We start from the raw sequence: 24,712 nt of genomic DNA, 5'->3' as shown, positions 1-24,712 counted from the left end.
GCTGGCTCAGGGCAAGCAGGACTACCCACTTCTTCCTGTGTTCTCTCTCTTCCGTCAGACCTATTTGGATGTAGTTTCTTTTCTCTCTCACTCCCACACAGAGTGTTGCAGTTTTTCTCTCCTGGCCACCAACCCCCCAGACCAGCCCTTCCTCTCCGATACACCCAGGACGTCCAGTGATGCTGTTTCAGGCAATGGTTCGAGCCACCGTCCAAGTCTGCCGACCACAAACACCTATGAAGGTGGCAGATGCCTGAAAGGCACACGCAGTGCCACAGCTGAAACCCCGGCCACCTTGAAGAAACTTAGGTCTAGAAGGCAGGAACACAGGTAAACTTCCCAGCACCCAGAGCTGGAAGCCATGCCCCCCCCCCCCCCCCCCCCCCCCCACACACACACAGAGGAGCAGGCTGAGAAACATAAAGCAACATCTTCAGAAGTGAAAGTGGCTAACACGGAATTTCTGACTGGACAGCCTCCCCAGGCTAACGCCAGGGACTGCCCACGGCATGGAGGCCAGACTAAGCCATGGTTACTCACCGGATCTTAACCTCAGCTCCCCGAGGCAGCCATAAGCATCCGTCAGCTTGCCATACTGTCCTTTAATGACTTCCTTCTCTTCCGGAGCTGTGGTGGGAGAGGGGGGAACACATCAGAGAGACATCAGCAAGCAAGTGGCTCTGTTCATGCTCATTCATTCACACTGTGCTTGCCAATCTGGCTCTCACCCACGCGAAAAAGGAAAGGCAGACAATAGCACGTCCCACAGATACCATGTGTACAGGTTTTAGGATCCGAGAATCATAGAGAGGCAAGGATGTAGACCTTCCCACGGAAGGCTTGTTCTCTGGAAATGCTGGAAGCTTCCTGGGGCTCCGGGTAGGGGGTGTAGCTGGAGAAAGTGCGGGAAGCTGTGGGGTGGCTAGCGGTGGGTGCTGGGGCATCTTGGCTCTGGCCTGTTACATCACACCACTCATTTCACTGCAAACACTTAGAAGAGCAGGGTGAGGTCTCACGATACACACGTAAGAACTTCCCTTCCTAAGGGCCAGCCACAGGATCTTTATCTGAGACCCCCAAAACACCTACTAGGGGCCACCAGAGCACAGGGGTCAGGGTAACTTGGGGCCGGGGCAAGTGAGCCCCAAGGCAAGCTGCAGACTTTACCTGGTGGGCACCTGGCCACCTAAGCAAAGGCCCAGCCTGGCTTAGAGCAGGAGAGGAAGAAAGTGCACAGGGACGCCACAGGCACCTCTGGAGATTCCAGGAGTGGGAGCCGGCCTAGGGGCCCTTTCTCATACTGATGCTTCAACTGCATTAGAACAATACACAAACCCTAATCATTGTGACAACACTACACTGTGTGAAAAAGGTAATCACTGAAGACCGCACAAATAGCCATGTGTATAAGATATCAAGAACTCAGAGAGGCAGAGAGCAGATTCATGGCTGGCAGGGGCTGAGCGTGGATGAAGGAACATGGAGATTTGCTAATGGAGTCTTTCTTAAAGGGGCCAAAAATATTCTAAAATTAGATTGTGGTGTTAGTTAAGATAACATTGTAAATGTTAAAATACTTAAAAAAAAAAACAAAAAAACAAAAACAACGTGGACCTATACATTTTCTGAGATCAGTTGTGTGGCATATGAATCACATTTCAGTAAAGCTGGTATAAAAAACAACAAAATGAGAAGACCAATCTTACTGGAATCTAATCATTAAGGTATTGAAAAATTTTCCTTTATTTTTTTACTCTGTGTGTTGTATACATATATGTATAATGTACTTGCATCACAGGTATGCCTGGTGCCAGTGGGGGTCAGAGAGAGCATTGGATCCCCAGAACTGAAGTTATGGATGGTTGAGAGCCATCATGTGGGTGCTGGGACCCAGGTCCTGTACAAGAGCAACATATGCTCTTAACTGCTGAGCCATCTCTTTAGCCTTCGGTTAGCAAAATATTTTAAAGTCTGCAATGCTTGCCTAGCATCTACAAAGCCCTGGTTTTGAGCCTCAGCACCACATGCAGGCAAAAATGTTATGATAGAGCAATATATATGTCTTACTGACAGTATGTTTTAAAAATTTATTTCACATTTGTTTGAGGGTAGGAGGGTCATGCTGCAGGACACGTGTGGAAATCATAGGGTAATTTTCAGGACTGTTCTCCTTCCACTATGTAGGTTCTGGGAACTGAACTCAGGGGGCAGGTGCCTTTACCTGCCAAGCCATCCCAAAGGCCCTATTACATCATCTTAAATAACAAAATCTGAACTGGGAGCCAAGGCTCACACAGGTAATCCCTGCCCTCAGGGGCTAAGGCAAAGGACTGCCAGGAGTGTGAGATGAACCAGGCTACAGAGTGAGACCCTGCCTCAAGCAGTCTAGAACAACAACAATACAGACAAGTAAACACAGCCCCTCAGGGCCACTGAATTGCAAACAGGTAAAGAGAGAGAAACTACTTTACAAGACTTCCCGTGAGGTAGAAGTGATCACCTCAGTGACAGATATGGCATATAGGCAACGACCCTAACCAGCTGGAACTAAGTCTAAAAAGGTCTATGTCTCCTTGCCCTTCTAACCTTTCTCCCATACCTAGGGTTGGGGGCTTGGAAGGGCAGTAGAGGCACAAGGATCCCCAAATAAAGTAGAGTTTAAAAACAGTGAGAGAGAGAGAGAGAGAGAGAGAGAGAGAGAGTGAGAGAGAGAGCACACAAAGGACACTCTCACAGCAGCCCTCAATATAGACAAGCTGGAAACAACCTGGCTTCCTGCCCTCTGTCCACCCAGAACAGGTGAGTATTCCGAGCACTGACAAATGCCATAAGCACTGAGCCCAGCATTAGCTGACTCACCCAGACACCTCAGTTCAAAGTATCTACAACAGACTGGGCTCCCTATCTCTCTCAACTGTTCCTCTAATGAACGCATACATCCACATGTTTTTACAGGTTAGAAACAAAGAACTGGGTCCCAGTGCCAGGGCCACCTGTTCTCCATGCATCCCTCTTTTTCTCTAGTTGGGCCCAGAGGCAGTGGGAGGCCACCAGGTTTCCCTTGGCACAACCTGTGATCCCTACCAAGTAAGACACAAGGTTTCCGGGACTGGTGATTGCTGGGATACATACACCTGGAACCGTCAGTGAGGTGAGAGCCAGCCCCTGCCTCTCTCTACAGGCAGGATGGAGCCAGGAGGCCATTTCAGAATAATGGCTGACCACCAACATGGCTGAGATACCAATACCCTTAGCTGTATCAGGCTGCAGGGAGACTCTGTCCAGAACCGCCAATAGCCTGAATTCTCCCCTTAGGGACATCCACTTAGGTAAAAGCAGGTCATTGACTATGCTTGAGGAAAAGGAATTCAGAGTGAAGCAGAGTTAAGGAGTTTATTATGTAAAGCTAAGGGTAAATGCATGCTTTACTAAAGCATTTAGAAGAGAGAATTTCTTAGGGAAAAGACAGACACACTTAACAGAGACACAGGCCAGGGCTTTCCAAGAGGGAGTGTTACATTTAGGTATCCTCATGAAGGCCAGATAAGTGGTTTCGTAGCCTGTGATTTACAATAAGGCTTGAAGATTAAGCGAAGTGTAAAAAGTAAGTATAAAAACACGTATCAAAACACAAGCTGGATTATTTATTTCTCATCTTAAAGAATTAGCTTTGGTGGACTAGTGAGATGCCTGAGTAGTTAGAGGCCATCCGGGCCCAACAAGCTGAGTTTGATCTCTGGGACGTACATGGTAAAAGGAGAAAAACCATTCCAGGAAGTTGTTCTCAGACCTCTACATGTGTGTCATGGCACTTGGATACACCCACACATACATACATACACACACACATATGTACATACAGGAACATGTTTATGTATACATAGTCACAAAATAACAATAAAACTTCTTTAAAAGGAATTAACTTTCATAAATTAAATTGTAACGTGGGTTTATAAGGTGTATTATTTAGATTTAGGGTTGAGAGAAGAGTGCTAAAGGGTAAAACTGTGGTGGGCTACTGAACTATAGCTATGCCATCTCATGAGAGTATTCCTAAGAATACTTCAAGTGCTAAAACTAATTTGGTTAGGCTGGTCTCTGGTCACATAGCCATGAATTCCTAAAGCAAACTGGTCTCTGGACCAGCCATAAATTCCTATACCATGTGTCCCTGACCTCAAGGTTATGAGAACTGCCTGTCCAGTGAACTGCTCTCTCTCCACTGCTATAAGCGCTTGCCTGCAGATGTCCACAGCTGCCTTTCTAGATATGTCACAGCTGTGGGTTTTGCCTCTAAAAACTCAAACAAATTGGAGGTTGTGTCTGCCTCCCGCTACTCTCCCTCTCCCTGAGACAGCCCTGCTGGCAGTGAGTAAGGGTTCCATCTGCCTTGACTTACTCAGGCCTCTTGGTGTTTTTCTTCAGGTACCCCAAAACAAAAACTCAAGGCTACAAATATTCTGGCCTCAGTAAGTACAGTCTGAGTAAGTACAGTAAGTACAGTTTTAACATCCTCGTTAGAGGCATGTGCTGAAAAATAAACACTATATCTTTGAAGAGTTTAGATCTTATCACACAAAGTTACTGAGTCAGAGCTTCTCTTCTTTTCTGTGTCCTTTAATTTTTCCTCATCCTCAGCTCACATTTGTGGCTGTTCCCTTTAAGATACCAGGATGGCTACAGCCAACTACTGTGGCTGTGCTCCAGAGGAAATTAAGGTGAAGGTTCTAGTCAGAGTTGTCATTAACCAGCCAGTACATAACCTCACTGTACCTGTGCTTCTGTTTAAACACACCTTAATCACACTGAATTCAGAGCCAAGAGGCCCTATCATAGTAAAGCTTATATAGTAAAGCTTATAACACAGAGTGGTTTTTTCCGTAAGGGACGCCACTGCCTCCTTGCACATCAAAGTGCTGGGTGGTCTCAGCACTGGGCTGAGAGCCTTTGTTTTCTCCGTCATCTATCTCTGTATCTCGCTATCTTCTATCTATATATCTATCATCTATTTTATGTGTGTCTGTCTGTCTATCTATCTATCTATCTATCTATCTATCTATCTATCTATCTATCATTTGTTTATTTTATGTGTATGGGAATTTTGCCTGCATGTGTGTCTGTGCACCATTTGTGTGCCTTGTATCTGTGAGGCCAGAAGAGGGCATTGGATCCCCTGGAACTATGGTTACAGACAGTTGGAGCTGCCATGTTGGTCCTAGAAATCAAACCCAAGTTCTCTTCACTGCTTAACCATTTCTCCAGTCCCCTGAGGGCCATTTAAAAGTATGAGGTCAGGGGTCAGCAAGAAGACTCAGTGGGTGAAGGTGCCACCAACCCTGGCAACATGAGCCCAATTCTTGTGAACCACATGGTAGAAGGACGGAACCTGCTTCCACAAGTTGTCCTCTGACTTCTGTGTGAGAACCCACGCACGTAGACACAAAAACAAATAAACTGGAGCGGTGGCTCGCCAGTTAAGAACACTGACTGCTCTTCCAGAGGATGCAGGTTCTAGTCCCAGCACCTACAAGAAAGCTCACAACTGCCTGGAACTTCTGTACTAGAGGACCCAACACCTCCTCTGGCCTCCATGCATGCGGCACATACACACATACACACACACACACACACACACACACACACACACACACACACACACATACACATAGGCAAAACACCCATACACATAAAAATAATAAAAATTTAAAAATAAATATAAAAATGTGGAGTCACCAACAAAATGGACAAACTATGGCATTAAATAAGTCTTCAGAAGGACACTTGCTCTCAGTATCAGACAAGAAGTCAGAGTTTCAAATTCATTTAACATTTGCTAGAAACAGGTGCAATGGATGATCAAATTTTTGCCACTCACTCTGTCCCGTGCACAATGACCTTTCAAAAATGCTCTATAAATCTCAGAGTTACCATGCACTTTAGGGAGCTGGCGGAATCTGCAAGTGTAGAAAGGTGCACACAATGAGGAGACATTGAACTTGTTTCTAGAGCTTGGCAAAGCCTAGAAGGAGCTGGTGGAAAAACAGCCATTTAGCCTGAATTTATTACCATCAGGGCTCCCAGCCTGGGATGACAGGGGATGTCCCTGACAGCCACAGGCAGGTCAAGGGATAGCTGTGGGAAGCTATACGATAGGCAGAGATACGCCCTTTACACAGCCTTACTTAACCCTGGCAGGCAGGAGAAGAGCGTCATGCTCAAGAGTGAAGGCTAGACAGACAGTTGAATGCCCTACATCAAGTCCTTCAGTCTGATCGGAACTGCCCTACAGAGTCCTTTGCCCACAACCACTCCCAGGAAGATATAAGGTATCTCCTATGGACAGACTCAAGGCTAGCACGTGGACCTCTTCTTCCCCAGTTGTTAGGGTCAGAGTTTTGGCTCTGGCATCCCTAATGACCTTGGCTCAGCTACCTGTCCTCAAATGGCCAATTCAAGAAATAAGTAATAATGAAACAAGTTATTTAATGTGGCCACTCTGGAAAGAACAGAGAGGTCTAATGACCCCTCAAATTCATCTTAGGAATTCCAAGCCTCTCTTGCCATACGGTGACATCTTGTCAGAACTGTGAGAAATCTCTGAGACACAAGCTCCTCTGGTTGGCACCAGGATTCAACTTTTTCCTTCTCTCAGTATTACAGTCCTGGGGAAATTCCAGTTTCTTGGGGCCTATTGTTTCATTAGTCTGGTAGTTAATGGGTAGGCACAGTTCTATCTTTAGAATACCTTCTTTTCAGGCAGCAACACCTCTTCGGTGTCTCACAGGGCCACAAAAGCTCCAGAATCTTCCTGCCTCTACTGCACATTCAGGGAAGGTGCTGGGAGAGGCGGGGGTCGGGGGAGTAGCCCCTCATCCAGAAAGCTAAATGGCAGAGAGCGGGTATTGCCATGAGCATAAGGAGTCTCCAGGAAAAGCCTGGCCCCTGCTCTGGAGCTCGGGAAGCCAGCCTCACCAGAAGTGGGCCATCCTGCAGTGCATAGCCCTGGGTGACCCCACTGTCCTCCTGTGTTCTAGGTGTAGCCAGGGCAAGGGAGCAGAGGGGAACTGCTCTCTGAGGAGTGCAATAAAATAATCCTGCCACCCAAAACAAGGAGTTCAGTTCCAGCAGCTTTACAGAGCCTTGACACAGACCCTAAAAGTGTCATCTGGCTCTCACTTTGTTCACCATAAAACAAAGAAGACTTTGTGCATTCATTCAGCTATGTAAATAACCCTGAGCAGATTGAACAAATGACAGGAAACTGCTAAACAAAGTGACATGGTCTAGTCTGCCTTCAGGGGGTGGGAAGGTGGCCCCAGGAGAAGCTGTTGTCCTGTGGAGTTGGTATCAGACATGGGGTGGGAAGGCGAGTTACACAAATGTGACTTGAAACAGCCTTTTTGCTAATATTTTTTAAACCAACAAACAAAGCTCAACAGGGCTGCCTTGCCCCATTCAATTCCTGTAAATCATTGACTCCCTACTCAAAATAGCTTTATCTCTGGTTCACTGCTGTGATGACTCAAAACAGAGCTGGCCTCTGTGGATATGACCATAATATGAGAAATACCAGCTTTCCATCACAAACAGATGAGCCAGTGAACAAACTGGGAGGCTTGAAATAACACACTACCCTCTCTCACAGGTGAGGGGACAGGGCTAAGTCAAGGTGAGTACAGGGTCTGACGGGGGGCGGGTCCTGTCTCTCCCAGCTCCCTGTGGCTGCTGCTTGGAATTTTAGATGCTTCTTGACTTGTAGCTTCAGTCACTCTCTGCTTCACATGACTGTCTTCCGCTTACTTGCCCCTGTCTTAATATGTCATGTGATTTCATCAGTAACACTGGATGAGGGATTCAACCTACTCCAACATGGCTTCCTTTACCCTACGTCCATGAAATCCTGCTGTGGTTTTCATCCCCATCCCCGGAAGCTCATGCCTTGGTGCTTTAGTCTCCAAGCTGTTGGTGCTATCAGGAGGAGGAAAGGTCTCAATGTGTCATCAAACTTGGAGGTCACAGCCTGGGCCTCGAGTCAGGTTTGGTCAACCATCCTTAATAAACTAATTAAAAGAGTCAAATTAATAAAGGAAAGTAGAAAGGGGGGTTATTTAGTAGTTACATTGGGAAGAGGGACAAAGAGATCTAGTGACAAGTCCCCTCCCCCCAAATCCTTCTCAATCTTGTTTTAGGTGTCCTGAAGTGAAATTAAAGTTTAAATAGAAGACTAAGGATGGGCACATCTGAGCAGTCCCGGTAGAGGTGCGGTCCTACCACACCAACCAACCCATCATTGTCTGGGCTTCAGTCTCATACCGCAACAGGGTCTGACAGGTTATTGGAACTGTGTGAAGACTCTTCCAGGAAGGCAAGGCCATGGCCCCTCCCCGAACACATACATATATTCTTTTCTCCTCCCAGCATGAGATTCCCACTTCTCTGGGGTCCACTGTCTCAGTTGTCTGACACAAGTGTGTCTCTGGAGAATATCTTCCTTTCTGCCCAGCCAGTTACACTAGGAGCTGAGCACCTGGGCTCTACCCCATGCTTCCTCTGTGACGCTCTGCCTAAAAGCAAGGGAGTCTAACCATCATGTGCTGCAACCTCTAAAGGTATGCATCCAGAATAACCCCCCCCCCCTTAAGTTGAGTCTTAGGTACTTCATCACAAAGGTGACTCATATGGGTCTCAGTCTAAGGTACTGGAGCCTAGGACTTCATTGTACGTTTGAGGGACCATTGCTCAGTTCCTACACTTGGTAGCTTTCTTACTTGGGGAGCCTTTGTAGCCTGGACCATGCTTACCCAGAGAATGGCCTTCCATGAACGTCTTTCCTCGATGCCTGTCTCCACACTCCCTCCACGCATCCCACCTCCAGGGTGCAGCGCCCCAGCTGCCCTGGCTGCACAAAGCCCACACACAGGAGCCTGACCTCCCAACACCTTGTCCAGAATCACCCCACACTCTTCTTGCCCTCATACTTCTTGCCCATTTTCTCAAGAGGACTGATGAAAAAAAGAAAGCCTTTTTGCTCTTGAACATGTACATCATTTTCCAAATGCCTACAGGCAAATAGGAAATGAATGAATGCAACTACTGAATGGGGCTATATGTGGCAGAGAACAAGCCTCCCCTTGGTAGGGAGGGCTAGCAGATGGGTATGCTCAACAATGTCTGCAAAGATAAAAGTTTTCAAGAAAAATAGTGTAGTGAGAATTCTGAAATTTTGATTTATTAAAAAAAAAACTTTTGACAAAGAAGCCAAAACCATACAATGGAAAAAAGACAGTGTCTTCAACAAATGGTGCTGGTATAACTGGAGGTCTACATGTAGAAAAATGCAAATAGATCTGTATTTATCACCCTGCACAAAACTAAAGTCCAAGTGGATCAAAGACCTCAATATAAAACCAGACACACTAAATTGGTTAGAAGAAGAAGTGAGGAAGAGCCTTGAACTCATTGGCGAAGGAGACAACTTCCTGAACAGAACAACAACAGCACAGGCTCTAAGATCAACAATCAATAAACGGGACCTCATGAAACTGAAAAGCTTCTGTAAAGCAAAGGACACTGTCGTCAGAAGAAAATGACAGCCTATAGACTAGGAAAGGATCTTCACCAACCCTATATCTGACAGAGGGCAAATATCCAGAATATATAAAGAACTAAAGAAGTTAAAAAGCAACAAATCAAGTAATCCAAGTAAAAAATGGGGTACAGAGCTAAACAGAGAATTCTCTGTAGAGGAATACAGAATGGCAGAGAAACACTTAAAGAAATGCTCAACGTCCTTAGTCATCAGGGAGATGCAAATCAAAATGACCCTGAGATTTCACCCATCAGAATGGCTAAGATTAAAAACTCAAGTGACAACACATGCCGGAGAGGATGTGGAGAAAGGGGAACCCTCCTCCACTACTGGTGGGAATGTAAACTTGTACAACCACTTTGAAAATCAATTTGACGCTTTCTCAAAAAATTGGGAATAGTGTTCCCTCAAGACCAGCTATACCACTCCTAGGAATATATCCAAAAGATGCTCAAGAACACAAGGACATTTGTTCAACCATGTTCGTAGCAGCCTTATTCATAATAGCCAGAACCTGGAAACAACCCAGATGTCCTTCAACAGAGGAATGGATACAGAAATTGTGGTACATTTACACAAGGGAATACTACTCAGCAATTAAAAATAAGAAAATCATGAAATTTGCAGGCAAATGGTGGGAACTAGAAATATCACCCTGAGTGAGGTATCCCAGAAACAAAGACACACATGGTATATATTCATTTATAAGTAGATATTAGACACACAATATAGGATAATCATACTAAAATCTGTTCACCTAAGGAAGCTAATCAAGAAGGAGGACCCTTGGTAAGATGCTCAATCTTCATTCAGAAAGGCAAATGAGATGGACATCGGAAGAGGGAGAAACAGGGAACAGGACAGGAGCCTATCACAGAGGGCCTCTGAAAGACTCTACCCAGCAGGCTATCAAAACATGCTGAGACTCATAGCCAAACTTTGGGCAGAGTGCAGGGAATCGTATGAAAGAAGGGGGAAACAGAAAGACCTGGAGGGAACAGGAACTCCACAAGGAGAGCAACAGAACCAAAAAATCTGGGCACAGGGGTCCTTTCTGAGACTGATACTCCAAACAAGGACCATGCATGGATATAACCTAGAACCCCTGCACAGATGTAGCCAATGGCAGCTCAGTCTCCAAGTGGGTTCCCTGGTAAGGGGAATAGGAACTGTCTCTGACATGAACTCAGTAGCTGGCTCTTTGACTGCCTCCCCCGGATGGGGGAGGGCAGCCTTTCCAGGACACAGAAGAGGACAATGCAGCCAGTTCTGATGAGATCAGATAAGCTAGATGGAAGGGGAGGAGGACCTCCTCTATTCCTGGACTTGGAGAGGGGCATAGAGGAGATGAGTGAGGGAAGGTGGGGTTGGGAGGAAAGGAGGGAGAGGACTACAGCTGGGATACAAAGTGAATAAAGTATAACTAATGTAAAAAATAAAAATTTAATTTAAAAAACAAAGAAATAATATATGAGTGTGTGTTTATTTTAATCTCAGGTGTGGGGATACAGGGCTGCTTCGGACTGTCCACAGTCGCTGATTATGATTTGCCTCATGCTCCAGCAGTTTCTATGATTTTGTGATGTCTGGGATTTGGGGACTTTTCAGAGCTTGGAGAGGTAGGGTTGGTGGTTGGTGGTTGGTGGTGGGGTGTTGGGTGGTTGTGGTTTATTAGTAGTAGACTTGCTCACAGAAGAAACAAGAAGAAAGAAATGAGATTCAAGGATCTAGTGCACCCCCCATTTCTCATATCTAGTGATAGGGGGTGAAGCTGGGGGAATAGAGGGTGTGAGATAGACGAACCCACAAAGGAGCAAAGACCAGCTACAAAACAGGACACTCCTGAGGGTCAGTGTTGGCAACCAATCGCCATCTATTTTAAGCAGCACAGCTGTAAATGCACACATCTGTAGCCTGAGCATCTACAGCGTCTGCGTTTCTTCACCCAACGTCTCAAAGACAGAAGAGTGTTCGTGCTTTCCGTACCTCCTGCCAAATTTCCTATGGGCTTTACCATGCAGGAGCACTCTACTTCTCCCACCTGGCCACAAACAACCAGTCTGCTGAGGGTAACCTCTGCTCTATCAGCCCTGGTCGTCTTGTGCCAAGCTTCAGTGAATCCATGTCTGAGTGCTAAATGACTGTGTGGTAGGTTCTGAGCAAAAGGACTGTGAGGCAGACAATGATTCTCCACACCAGAGTGGAGCTAAGGCATGCTCTTGTCATTGGCCAACGAGGAAGCTGAGTGATGGATGAATGAGTGATGGCAGGTGAGAGGAGACCTGACAGAGATGAAAGCCTAGGGGCTGTGGCATTGCACAGGCAGGCCAGGAGACTGCTAAACGCCAATATGGACAGACAACTGAATAAGCACAGTGTAGAGAAACAGTACCATGAGATGAGGAGAAAACTTCAACAGAAGTGGGGAATGAAGGATGGGAAGGGAACGAAATCTTAATTTAGTCTGATATAACTTCACTACAAAGGCAGTGTTTGAACACCGATCTGACAGAAGTGAGAGAAACGATGAGAGAGAGAGAGAGATGGGGGAGAAAGAGAGGAGGAACACTATAGGCCAAGAAGAGAATCTACAAAAGCCCGGAGGCAGAGCCATTCCTGATGGTTACAAGAAACAGCAAGGAGGTCAGTGGTCTGAAAGACAGTGGTCTGTGAGACAGAGGAAATGACAGGGCAACACATCACACAGTCTTATAGGCCATAAAAGACCCATGTTTTCACTCTGAGTGAGATGAGAGCCACTGCAGGCGTCTGAGGGCAGGGAGAGAACAGAGGTATGCTGGCAGAGCGCATGGATTTTGGTTGGTTGGTGAAAATTCTCTCCTGATGGCTTTACCATTCTTAGTGCAATGAAGAACCAGGCAAGGGTGAGAGGGAAGGGCGGGAAAGAATAAAACAGAGAAGAATGATGCAAGAAAGTGGAATTCAGGGTCCTGACTAAAGAGCCAACTTAACTCCCGGACTGTGAGCAAATGGCAAAGTGGATCTCAATAAACCTCCATTCTCAGAAACAGTATGGACATGAATGACAGGAGTTAATCAGGGACCAGGCTTGGCTAAGCGTGTGAGACCAGGAAGACGAGGCAGAGGATGGAGGGGCACAGTGCAGGGCTGGTCTCTGCCCTGGTAAAGAAAAGAGAAGGTGGAGGCCTGAGGTGGGGGACTGTGAAAGATAAAAGCTTCAAGGGGTCTCCAACTCAGCAGGGCCAAAGATGGCAGCAGCTGCGGAACAAAGGGACGACGACAGCCAAGATGGAAGTGGGCAGAGTGTCTAACACAGGAGACAGAGGTCCCAAGAAGTAGATGTGCAAGTAAGAGGCTAGGGCAGAAAAGAACCTTCTGTGAGACCAAAACAGAAAAAGAGCAATATACCTAGCAATTTATGGGAGATCAAAATGGAAAGAATACACCTTGCAGGTTAAGAGTTCTGTTTGCAGTTAAGGCAGTTAAGAATAAGTTCCTGTTTGTCCTATGTTTGTTTGACCCATCTACACTGGAAGTACTTGATCCAGGAAATATGTCAGGATATCTGCTTTCCCCTAATTGGACCTGATGGGAAACATGGTGGCCTTATGGGTGTGCCTTTATAAGCCTTGACAAAATGTGACTCGCCATTTCCTATAGACCTGGAATGATCATGGCCAGAGCCCAAAATGCCATCCAGTATTTGATTAACGCTTGCTTTAAATTTGCCTCAAAAATTGTGGAACTGGTCCTTCTCTCATGATTTTCAGTATTATAAATGCTCAGTAGAGAACTCTGTCTGGAGAAGGGTCACCAACATGGAGAGTGAAGGCACCAGTGACGACAGGACTCATATCTGAGAAAGAGAGGGACAGAGGAGGAGCACAGCTGCTAAGGGGCTGAGGCTGGGCCTCACCATGTATGTAGGCCTAGAGTTAATAGCTCTTTCTAAAATGATTTATCTGTGTGTTGACTTTGGGGCCTGTTTCCCTGGCAACTTGAGAGACGCTGTCTATTCTTCCAACATGACTTATGATATTTAAGACTTAAGGGGAAGTACAGGCAACCTACAAATAAAGGCTGGGGGTACTTGCTGACCTGAGGAGACCCTGGGAGTTCTGTGCCTCCAGGTACAGAGCTTGTGCAGTTCTAAGGGATCAAAGACTCATCCCCAAGCGCAGTAAATGTGCCTCGGGAGTTTGGTTGCCAGGATATATGTCTCTGGGGCAAGAGCATTCTGGGATAGGGTTATTATCCCTTCAGCTGTAGCCAGCTTCTCATCTGAGGAAGAACCAGGCCAGGCCAACTGTGTTCCTAGTTAGCAGGCAGCCAAGCCAAGTCCATAGTTAGTCAAACCGCAGTCACTTTCTGTATTATTTTCCACAGTCACATCCCATAAGGAATTATCAGCAAAGCCCTGCCCACAGATCAGAAGAATAAGCAGTCAACTGAATGCAGCGGTCAGCCCTAGACCGAGGGACCACTCAGACCACATTCCTGGGCGTGATGTGACACCACTTTCTTGGGTTTCAGGGTCTCAAGAGGACACATGGATCCCATTCAAAGTCACAGTCTCATACGTGCATGAATGCTGAGTTCAGTGGTAACTGCTCCTTCCCCAGTTATCAGGTGCTGAAGCCTCTCTCTCTTACAGTGGTTTCCCTGGGGCACAGAGAAGCTGCAGGAAGGTTGCTAAGCACAGTGGAAATAAAAACATCTGTTTGAAACAGCAGCAGAGGCCAAGACAAAGCCAACAGGCCAGACAGTCAGCTGCTGAGACACATTCCTGTCTTCCCCACTGCCTCTCCCTCGTCAAAGGTCCAGGCCGCAAAGAGCTCTGGGGAGAGGGACATCAAAAGGCATCGGCTAAACAAGTGAACACTCAACCTCCCACCGGCTGTGCTGGTTGGTGTCTCAGCCCAGAGAAGCCAGAAAGAAAACAGAGTCTCCTACAGCCATATTTGGAACAGGCTGTGGACAGGGGACCCTTCCTCAATACTCTCTCTCTCTACTACTCTCTTACCCTCCTGCTTTCACTCTCTGCCCAGCCCTTCCAAGATTCATGAGCTTGGATGAGGTGACTAAGTCAAGAGGGTTTAACCAGATAGCTGGAGTGCAGGATTAGCCAGACACAGAATCTGGGCAGGCAATGTGTACCTCAAAAAGCCAAAACAAAGAGATAACCTGACACAGGACAGGACAAGCATCTGGCCAAGGAGAAGAGCACTCAGCCCCGAGCTGCTGCAGCTCCTTACACAGAGCAGTGGGGTTCAATAGTGACAAGAAGGAAACAGGCAAACACCCCTTCCTCCACGTGTGCTCGGTCACTACAGGCAAGAGGGGATCGTCTTCTGGAGCGATGGGCTGTGACTAGATCACCTAGTCCACCATGTAGAGATAGCCAGTCTCCCCCTCTTGGAGCAGGCCTTCAAGCAGCCCTTCTTCACACAATGGACCCTTCATGCTGACCCTAACCAGATGCTAATCCAGTGGGTTCCCAATGGCCTTGCTCTGCTCCTATCCACTCTTCTAGTCTGTCCATCATTTCTTCCTGAACAGACCAGCCAAACTGGTTCCTGGCTTCTGCCCCACCTCTTCTTCCTTCCTCAGGTAAGTTCTTCCACCCCGTGACTGCCACTCACCCCGAAGAAGCCACGGGCTGTGATCACACAGGCCTCCGTGTGCTGAGCAAGGTGTATGGAACTGGAGTGCGGAGGGAGTCCCAGCCCCGGATCATGCTTCAGTTCAGGAGCTCTGTACTGCTACGTGCCAGCTTTGGCGCTAGGCACTGCCAGAGTGAAACGGTGGTGAAGGATAATGAAGTGTTTGGAGGTCAAGGAAGGAAAATGCTTGAGGAGTCGACGTGACCGCCTGGGAGATGAGTGGGATGGGAGATTCCACAGCGTGACTGTCCCTGGGGCCCTGATGAAAGATTTCAGAAGAGTGACTAGGGCAAGCAGTGCCCTGGTCTGTTTCAAGAGAGGAGGGAAGCCAGCATAGCATACACAGACAAGACAGTACCTTAGACAACACTCACTGAGGGCAGGACATCCTCACAAGGGGTCCTGGGAAATGAGCTGGGGGTTTGGGTCAGGATGAGCTTCCCAGCAGCCTTTGGTGTAAAGGTGGGAGTTAACCGGGTTAGGAAACAAGAGTTTTAGGAATGAGGGACAGGTAGTCATTAGACACACAGGGCAGATCTGGCCAGCAGGTGGAAGTTCTCTCTCAGTTACTCTCATCTGTGAAGCAGAAGCATACTGATTAGGTGAGAGAGGTGTTGAGGGCTCCAGAAGGCCGAGATGGATACGGTCAAATCACCCCACGGTACTGAAAATCATCGGCGGTGCTTTCTTTCTTTTCTGGCCATGCTGGGCAACGTGAGTGTGCACAAAAATTAGTAGGTCTGGACTTGTTTCTCGCTGGTGACTTTGCTGGCAGACAAGGACAGTGTTTAGAGTCAGCAGTCATGCATGAGTGCAGGAATTCAGGCAAGGCAGGAAGGGAAGAGATGGAGGCAGGATAGGGCTGCTCAACGTAGGCCTTGGTGGGGTGAGGACAGAAGGAGGCCGAGGACAGGATGGACTGGAACAGAGCCTTCTAGGGGTGGCATCACCCTAGAAACAAGCCTGTGGGTGAGGTGCGAGGGCAGCCTTGGCCATGAGGAGATCAGGGATGAGAGCCCAGCAGAAGAGGCAGAACACACTCTGACAATGACCTCACCTAGGACGGGGACCGAATGGGAGACCAGGGAATGGCTTGTGTGTGTGATCACAAGGAGGGTCCCCCACAGAAGTGCCGGCTCCCAGAGAGCCCGGAGAGCAGCAGTGAGAAGGACACATATATGCCTCCAGCCCAGTTCCGTCGACAAAGCAGTGTGGCCGGTTTGGAGGCGTGCACACAGCTGAAGAAATACTTTGAAGGGTGGGCCGACTGGGCAGTGGTTTGCTGAAGATAGGCTGTAGCTCCAGAGGCTGAGAGACAAGCCAAACAACACTCCCCGTACCCCTCACCCACTGCCCAAGTCTATCTGTATCTGTAATTCTAGACCCATATCTGGAAAACAGAGTACAATTCCTTTCTTGGATTTCTCTGATTACAAGCTAGTGGGACTATGACTAGGTACGCATGCTCACCTTCACTGGACACGCTTTGGAGATCACCTACGCGCCACACCCAGGATCTCAGAAGGCAAAGTGGTGCAATAGCCGGGGACAGACACGTGTGCTTTCTCGACATCCTCACCTGTGCCGTGTCCCAGGGCACTCGTTTGTGAGTCCTCTGACCCTTTTCTCCACGCGTAGCTGTTGAACCGCACACGCCTGTCTATTCACAAAGGCTCTGACAGCAGCGAACACTCTTGCTATTTCCCCCAAAGGACAAGAAAAATCCTGGGATAACCCTAGTTACCACCACTTCAAGTTTCAAAGTGCTTCCTCTAACTTATCTGCCACCAAAGGCTCCGTGTGACTACAATTACACTTTCCTTGAACAGAATAGCCTCTAGGCTGTCAGTGCCTGTCCACAGATTGCTTAATTATGTCAAAGCAGACTTCCCAAACTACATCTCCCATGGACACTGGCATACCCTGATACTATGTGTTTGACAAACAAAAGATGAGTGCGATATTAAACACACACACACGCACAAACAAACATTGAACTGAGGGGCGCATTACTTCAGGGCCTAGGAACAAGGGAGCATTTGACAGGCAGGGTTCAGTGTCATCTGCCGATGGAATCTTTGGTTCTGGAGCCCCCATATCCGGGGTGGGTTGACCATTTTGCAACTTGCCTCTGCTGCCTGTCTCAGATTCCAACCCCAGGGTCTGCTTTGCTCTTCCCAATCCTGGCCTTTTCAGACAGAAAGCCCAACTCTGCACACCGAAGACCCCTCATTGCCTCCCGCCATTTCCAGTCCTGTTCCAGGATATATCACATGCCCCAAGCACCTGTGTCCTGCCCTGATATTCCCAGACTTGTGCTCATGTCTCAAGGTTGTGACTAGAGCCTTAAAAAGACAAGTCCTGTCTGGGCTTGTCCAGAAGCCTCCAGGACCTACCCAAGGAGCTTTTACAAGCGGGAACCTTATGTCCTGAGGAGGGGAGGGAAACAGCTGCAGGCTCGCCTGGGTGGGTGGGTGGGTGGGTATGGTGACTAGCAAAGAATGCTGGCAGTCACCTCCATGTGACTCAAAGAGAGCCAAAGATCAATGAATAAGGCCAGAGAAGGGGACTCAGCCGTCCCCCCTGCAATGCTGATCACCCTCAGATGGCCATACCAGGCAGAGCTGGCTGTGCCAGCACCATTGTTAGGACCATTTGCACATCTCCTTTTCAGAAGTTATTATTTGCCTGCCAGCTCCCTGCTGTCCATCTGCCCTTTGTGAGCTGTGAACATTCTCGTATGCTATGATCTCCCTGAGCTGCTAAGGGCTCCAGATTCTTTCTGGGTATTGCTTATCTTCTAATACTTATGTTGTCATTTCATACAGTACACAAATCTATCAGCAATGACCCAGGGGGAGGGGCAGACACGCTGTATCCTTCTACCAGCTATGTGGGAAACTTCACAGAGATGCACGCTCAGTGTTTTTCTATCTGTATAGTGTAGTTCAACAAAGTATTTCTCTGACCTGTCTGGCTTCCTGCTATGGTCTTTCCACACCACAAAACTGGGAAAACATCTCCTCTATTTTTTTTCTAATGCTTTGAAATCTGGGTTTCTTTAAATATTTAATAAGCTCTTACCTGTCTCTGTAGTTTATCTTAATGTCTTATTTAACACAAGGTTACATAAAACTCAGTGTCTATATGATTAGGTTTGGCCAAAGGCTCAGCAAAATCTTCTCCTCCTTTGATACACACACTGGACATCTGTCTAACCCTGAACTCTGGTGCTATGGTGTGGGTGCAATTTGTTCCCTAAAGACTTGCATGATGGAAACTTGGTTCCAGTGAGGCAGCACTAGAGCCCTGGAAATTTAAGAGAGGCAGGCCCTAGCAGGAAGTGACTGGTTATGACTTCATGAAGGGATTAATGCTGATCTGAGGGTGCAGACTGATTCCTTCAGTAATGACAGTGAAGAGAACTGGTGAGAAAGAGTTCTGAGTCTGAGTTCTTTCTCAGGTTTTCTCCTTCCTCTCTTGACATATGATTTTGGTCTCTGTATCTCTGGCTGTCTCTGTGCATGTGTGTGTCTGTCTATCTGTGTCTCTCTCCCTCCTCCTTCCCTCCGTTATTATAAAAGGGTGCTGAGCTATATGTTTATTATTAGCCCTATAATTATTGTGGCAGTATTATTTAACCCACTATCACAATTAATATGACACAGACACCTGTAAAATTTTATAATTGGCTTATTTACCTTGGGCTGGGCAGATATTTTACCTACACTGTCTCAGTAACCTCACCATCCATCTCCCAGTCCCCATCCAATACCATCCACCTTAACCTTCCTTACCTGGGCTACCTTCCATCCATAATCTTATAAATACTTGCTTTTATTCTTCATCTTGGCCTTTCTGTGACATTCTTGGAGTCCTTCCTGATGGCCCACATTGTTCCTTCTTCACACTAACCCATTGTGACATCCTCCTGCCTCCTCTCCTCTCTTCCAGTTTTTCTGCTTTCCACGATTCTCTTGAACCCAAAGCCTGGAGAAACTTAGCCACATCCACCCCATTCTGCTTTGCCCAGGTTTTAGGCCTTTAATCAACCAATCAGATACAATGTGTTAGGCAGGTTTACATAACAAGGATAGGTTTATCCAGGCAGTAACCAGATCTTGAGGGCCAGTAATTAACATCAAAATCCTGACCAAACCCATCAAAATCAGACCAACCCCAATACCTCTGTCTCTTGCCTCCCACTTTCTCTGTCTCTGTCTCTCTCACATACACACACACACACACACACACACACACACACACACACACACACACTTCCTGCCACGTGACACTATTTACAACAAGGTCCACACTCTAGGATTGGATCTCCAGAACTATGAGCTAAATAAACACCTTTTTAAAAAAATAAAACTTCTGCCCTCAGGTATTTTGTTACGGCAACAGAAAATGAACCAAGACCCCTTGCAACCTCATAAAGGTAAGTAGAATGTCAACTGTTACAGTTTAACACTGTTTCTGACAAAAAATGACTTTAATTGGAAAACAGCCTCTAGACAAGGAAAATCAGTGAATTACAACCTCAGCACAGGATGTCACACTTGCAACTCCCCTAGATGGGCCGACTTTATAGTGGGTTATGTCCCTGTCATGAACCCTGGAGTTCAAGCACATAGGCTTTCCGTAAGGCAACCTCACTCCTACGGCGCCTTTAGGACTGGGACAGAACTAGTTACCGCACCAATGGGTATGGAAGCAGTCCCCTGCATGAACTTCCCCAACTAAGAAGCAGAAGCCCCACCCTGCAGGCACACCCAGGTTTCTGGCCTACTCTTCTCTGAGTCTATGTGTCAAGCAAGGCCTGTTCTGAAAATTCAGCAAGGGTCCCTCCAGATATCACAGCAGTCAACGGCCTCCCACTTACCAAATATCCACTCTTTGCCCCAGGTGTGTGTGTGTGTGTGTGTTGGGGAAGGATTACACAAACATACGGGTATGCAAGTGTGTGTGCACAAGTACATGTGTATGGAAGCCAGAATTCAACATTGGATATCTTTTCATTGCTTTTTTAAATTTATTTTGAAGGTAGGGTCTCTGAATGAAGGTGGAGCTCACTGATTCTGCTAGGCTCTGGCCACTGAGTATCTGGGAGTCTCCAAGGTTAGGGCTACAGGAGAATGCTGGGCCTGGATTTCCTTCTACAAGTGCTGGATTAGGCGTACTTTGTCTACTCTATGGAGATTTCTTACACCTCTACCCCGCAACATTAGGTAGGGAAGAAAGAAGGTTAGAAGGAAAAGTGGATCTAGACCTTTTTAGACTTAGTTTCTTGGGGCAATTCCAGTCTTCGTAGTCAGTATATCCAGCAGTACAGCAAACCAGCAGGACAAACCAGCAGCAGCCCGCTTCCTCCTCGGACCCCTTTCCTCTCAGGGCTCTGGCATCAGAGTCTGCAGAATTAAACTCCCTGCAGCTGGCAAAGATCGTGCCCCTCTCTGAGGCCGCACGAAGTGATCATAGTTAACAGAGGTGGAAAACCTAAAAGCAGCCCCATATCCCACACTTGGGATTAAAACAAAGACATAATTTACATAACATAAATGTGTTTTTAAAGAAACCAAAACTCCCAATACACTGGGTCTCTGTACTCAGGTCACTTTACCAAATAATCGAATGAGCCCTCTCCCCAGACCAGATGGGCAGGTACCTTTTTAATAAACTGAAGGAACCCATTCATCAGGAGTTTGAACACTTGGTCCCAGCCAGTGGTGCCATCTGGGGATGTTAAGGAATCGTTAAGGGGTAGATTCTTTCTGGAAGACATATACCACTGGGGTGTAGGACATATACCCACTTCCAGTTTGTTCTCTGCTTCCTGCTTATGAATGGAAATGTGATCTATCAACTTCCTGCTCAAGACATCTGCTGCCACGCCTACTCCCCTATCATTGAAGACTCTCTCTGAAATCATAAACCCAAGAAAGAATACATAAGTAGCCTTGGTCATAGTTTTTAATCATAGCAACAAAAAGTAGCCAGTACAGGCCTCTGTCACACTGCTCTGTGTTGATGGCATAGATCATTGTTGAACTTTATAAATGTATTTTTGCCTGGTAGACTTGACAGTTATTCATCATTTTCAAACCTCCTGGCCTAGTTCTCTCCTTCACCATCCAACAGTGGTGAAGGGCCTCTCCCACACCAAGACTGTACTGAGTAAGACACATGATGCCCTAGGCCTGTTTCCTGGGGCTATAGCAACAGCATTTACTCAGGGTAGGGTCTATAAATAATGGGTATTTACTCCCTCACAGCTCTGGAGGCTGGCAGTCCAAAAGAGATGTGGAAAGGGCCTTATGACAGCACCATTCTGACCTCTGACCCTTCCTGCATATGGTTGCCTCTCCTTTGTATATCTGTCTCCACACAGTATTGAAAACACATGGGAGTTGAAGGAGACCTTCCTTCTCACAGACAGCAATCACACTGGATGACCAGCCCAATGTACTCTGATGTGACTTCATCTTAAGTTATATGTTTTGTTTTGTAGAAGAGTCTCACTATGTAGCCCTGGCTGGCCTCAAACTCACAGAGATTCACTTGTCTCTATCTCCAGAGTGCTGGGATTAAAGGCGTGCACCACCAAGCCTGGCTCAAGTTACAACTTAATCAGCTTTGCAAAGACACAACTTCTAAACAAAACCCAGTATATAGGCACCAGAGGCTGGGACAGCAGCATACCTTTAAGAGGACGGAGTTCCAACCAGAACATCCAGAAGACTGCATTGTGGTCATGCAAAGCAGAAGACACATAAGCAAATACATGAAGAGGTCACTTCCCTGATCAGCGCTACAAAGAAAGGAAAGTAGGTGCAGACATTGGTATGTGGAACCACATTCGCCCCGGCTAAGCGTGGTCAGGGACTGAAGTTACAATGCTGAGCCTTGTAAGGCAGAGACAGCAAGGTGAACACGGGAGAAAGGTACTGCACGCAGCGGGAACAGCAAGAGCTTTGGAGGCAGGAGCCCAGGAAGGAAAAGTGGGAAGGGTGGAGAAGTGGGAGGAAAAGTGGAAGGGTCTTGCAGGCTCTGCAGGGCCACTGTGTGGACAAGGGGAATGAGTGATCAGGGGGATGACAAGGGAGCAGCAGCTGCTAGCACCATTAGGAAGCTGCCACACAGTCCAGGAGAGAACAAGAGTGTTTAGTGGCTGGACTCTCAAGGTGATGGAAGCAAGGAAAGGCACCCTATAATTTATAGTCTAATGTATAGTCTACTTTAATGGTAGGACTTGTGGCTGGAGGCTAGGGCTGGAAAAAAAAAAGAGTAATCTCGATGTCTATCTGCTTTTGGTAACAAAGGATTGCATGGAAAGAGAAGACTCAGGGAAGGGCAAGTTTGTGTGGGACGAGTCCCGACTATTAAGAGAACTCCTGTTTGAATTTCCTAAGAACATGGCTTGCTTCCCATAGGTCACAGCTTCAGCTGTTTCTCGGGAACTGCAAGGGGAGGAATCCTCTTCCTACTGGATCCTCTAGTTGACAAATGAGGGCAAACGGGAGTTTTATCTGTTGACACTGAAAAGAGGCCAGTTTATGAGCTCACCTGGCCTAGGGAACCAGCATCACCCAGCTAGCTTATCTCACAGCTCTGAGGGTTATCCACCATCCCAGTTAAACTGCAAATTGCTGTGATAAAACACACCGAGATAAAAGCAACTTTTAGAGTTTATTCTGCTCACAATTCTAAGTTACAGTCCATCATTTCTGGGATTTCGAGGCACAAACTTGAAGCAGCTGTTCGCATCACAGCCGCAGCCAAGAGCAGAGAGGAGTTCATGCTTCTGGGGCTGGGCTTACTCTCTCCACTCCTCCAATCCTGGATCCCCTATGCTGCCACCCACAGGAGGGGGGCCTTCCCACCTCACTGCCCCGAGCCCAGAACAATCTGCAGGCCAGCCTGATCTGAGCAGTCTCTCACTGAGGCTGTCTTCTCAGGTGATCTGACTTGACCTCCAGCACACTCACATGTCTGCCTGTCCACCCGTCTCCTGGAGGAGTCCAAGAAGCTCAGACTCCCAGGCTTTTTACTCCCAGGCACCTCAGGACCAGATTTTAGAGTTTCTGGGTGTCCAAGATGGACATCAACACCTTAAAGTACACCTTAAGTTCCTGGGACTGTTCGGGAGACAGAAGACAGCCAGGAAGTAAAGAACAGTCTAGGACACCTCCAAAGCACAGCCTTCTTGAGCAAACACCCTCAACTCTTTCTTCTGAGCCTATCTGTTCTTTGAAGGCATCTTCCATTCAGCTCTTGGTAGCCTACCTTTCCTAACAGCAAAGATGCACACTCAGAAACCCTCTGCGTCTGGGCCATTGTTGGCACAGACCAGACAGTAACTGTTCTTCATTTTACATTTGGTTTATGCAGCTTGATAATGTTTCAGAGCTATGGACACATTTCCACTATGGCTTTAAAATCGCATCAGAGGGCTGGGGGTGGAGCTCAGGCTGGAGTACTTGTCTCTCACACGCATCGTTCAGGGAAAGCAGTGGTGGGAATGCACAGGAGGGACAGAGAAAAGGAGGGAAGGAAGGAGGAATGAGAGCAGCTGGATTCAGCTCTGCAAGTGGCTGGGAGCCACTGTGTGAATTAGGAAAGAGGAGCCTAGAGAGATCCAAGCACAGACTTACATCAGAGGGGAAGTTTGAGGGGGAAAGGAAAGGAAGGGGGAAGAGAGGAGGAAAGGAAATGGAAGGAAGGGGGAAGAAAGGGGTAAAGGAGAGGGAAGGAAAGGGGAAGGGAAAGAAGGAGGAAGGGAAGGAAGAGAGAAGAGGAGGAAGAGAAAGGAAAGGGAGAGGGAAGTGAGGAGGGGGAAGGGAAAGGGAAAGGGAAAGGGAGGGGGTCTCCAGGCTCATGGAACCTCATAAGCCCTGCAGAAAGCCTGGGTGCCTCTGTAAGTTATCACTGAGACTTCCTGGGGTCTCCTCCGATAGAGGACTCTGGCTATAGCTTAGTGGCGGTGTTTGCTAGCATGTTCAAGCGCTTGAGCACCAAAAAAAAAAAAAAGTCCTGTTGTAGGTTAGAACTCCAGGCCAGCCTATGTAATAAACGGCAGACCAGGCTGGGCACACACACATGCAAAACACTTCTGGCTCAGAATTCTACTTCTGCCATTGCAGGTGTGTGCCACCACCAGCCTCGCTATGGCCTTAAGGTTTTTGTTAGTTGTGGGATCAAGGACATATTCTCAGCAGAAGCAACCCAGAATGAAAATGAAAATCACAGCAGCCGTCCAGGGTTAGCTCAGATCTCAAAAGCCCAACTAGATGGTCCCTTGCCAGATCCCTTCTCTCAAGAGTCAGATTCTGAGTAGTTTAAACTTTAGGAGGAGTAGAATACTGACAGTACTTATACTTGCTGTGTAAGAGTTTTTAAAAGGCAGGGCTGGAGAGATGGCTCAGCAGCAAGAGTGGGCCAGCGAGCCTTCTCCAGGGGTCCTGACACCTTCTTTTGA

General features: G+C 47.3%; 1 protein-coding gene across 5 annotated transcripts in view; it reads right to left on the bottom strand.

The window, feature by feature from the left end:
• Positions 1-24,712, bottom strand: part of Synj2 (synaptojanin 2) — a 91,451-nt gene that overhangs the window by 56,269 nt on the left and 10,470 nt on the right. For all 5 annotated transcript variants that reach the window (XM_055615935.1, XM_055615936.1, XM_055615937.1 and 2 more), the window contains exon 2: positions 541-627. In XM_055615935.1, the coding sequence (XP_055471910.1) occupies positions 541-627 (87 nt within the window). The remainder of the gene's footprint in view (positions 1-540; positions 628-24,712) is intronic.

Source organism: Psammomys obesus, unplaced genomic scaffold (genome assembly GCF_907164565.1).
Source record: "Psammomys obesus unplaced genomic scaffold, mPsaObe1.curated_primary_1811, whole genome shotgun sequence".
In the NCBI taxonomy this organism is placed as follows: Eukaryota; Metazoa; Chordata; class Mammalia; order Rodentia; family Muridae; genus Psammomys; species Psammomys obesus.
Note: the sequence above shows the minus strand (reverse complement) of the source record. Positions and strands in the feature narration are given on the sequence as shown.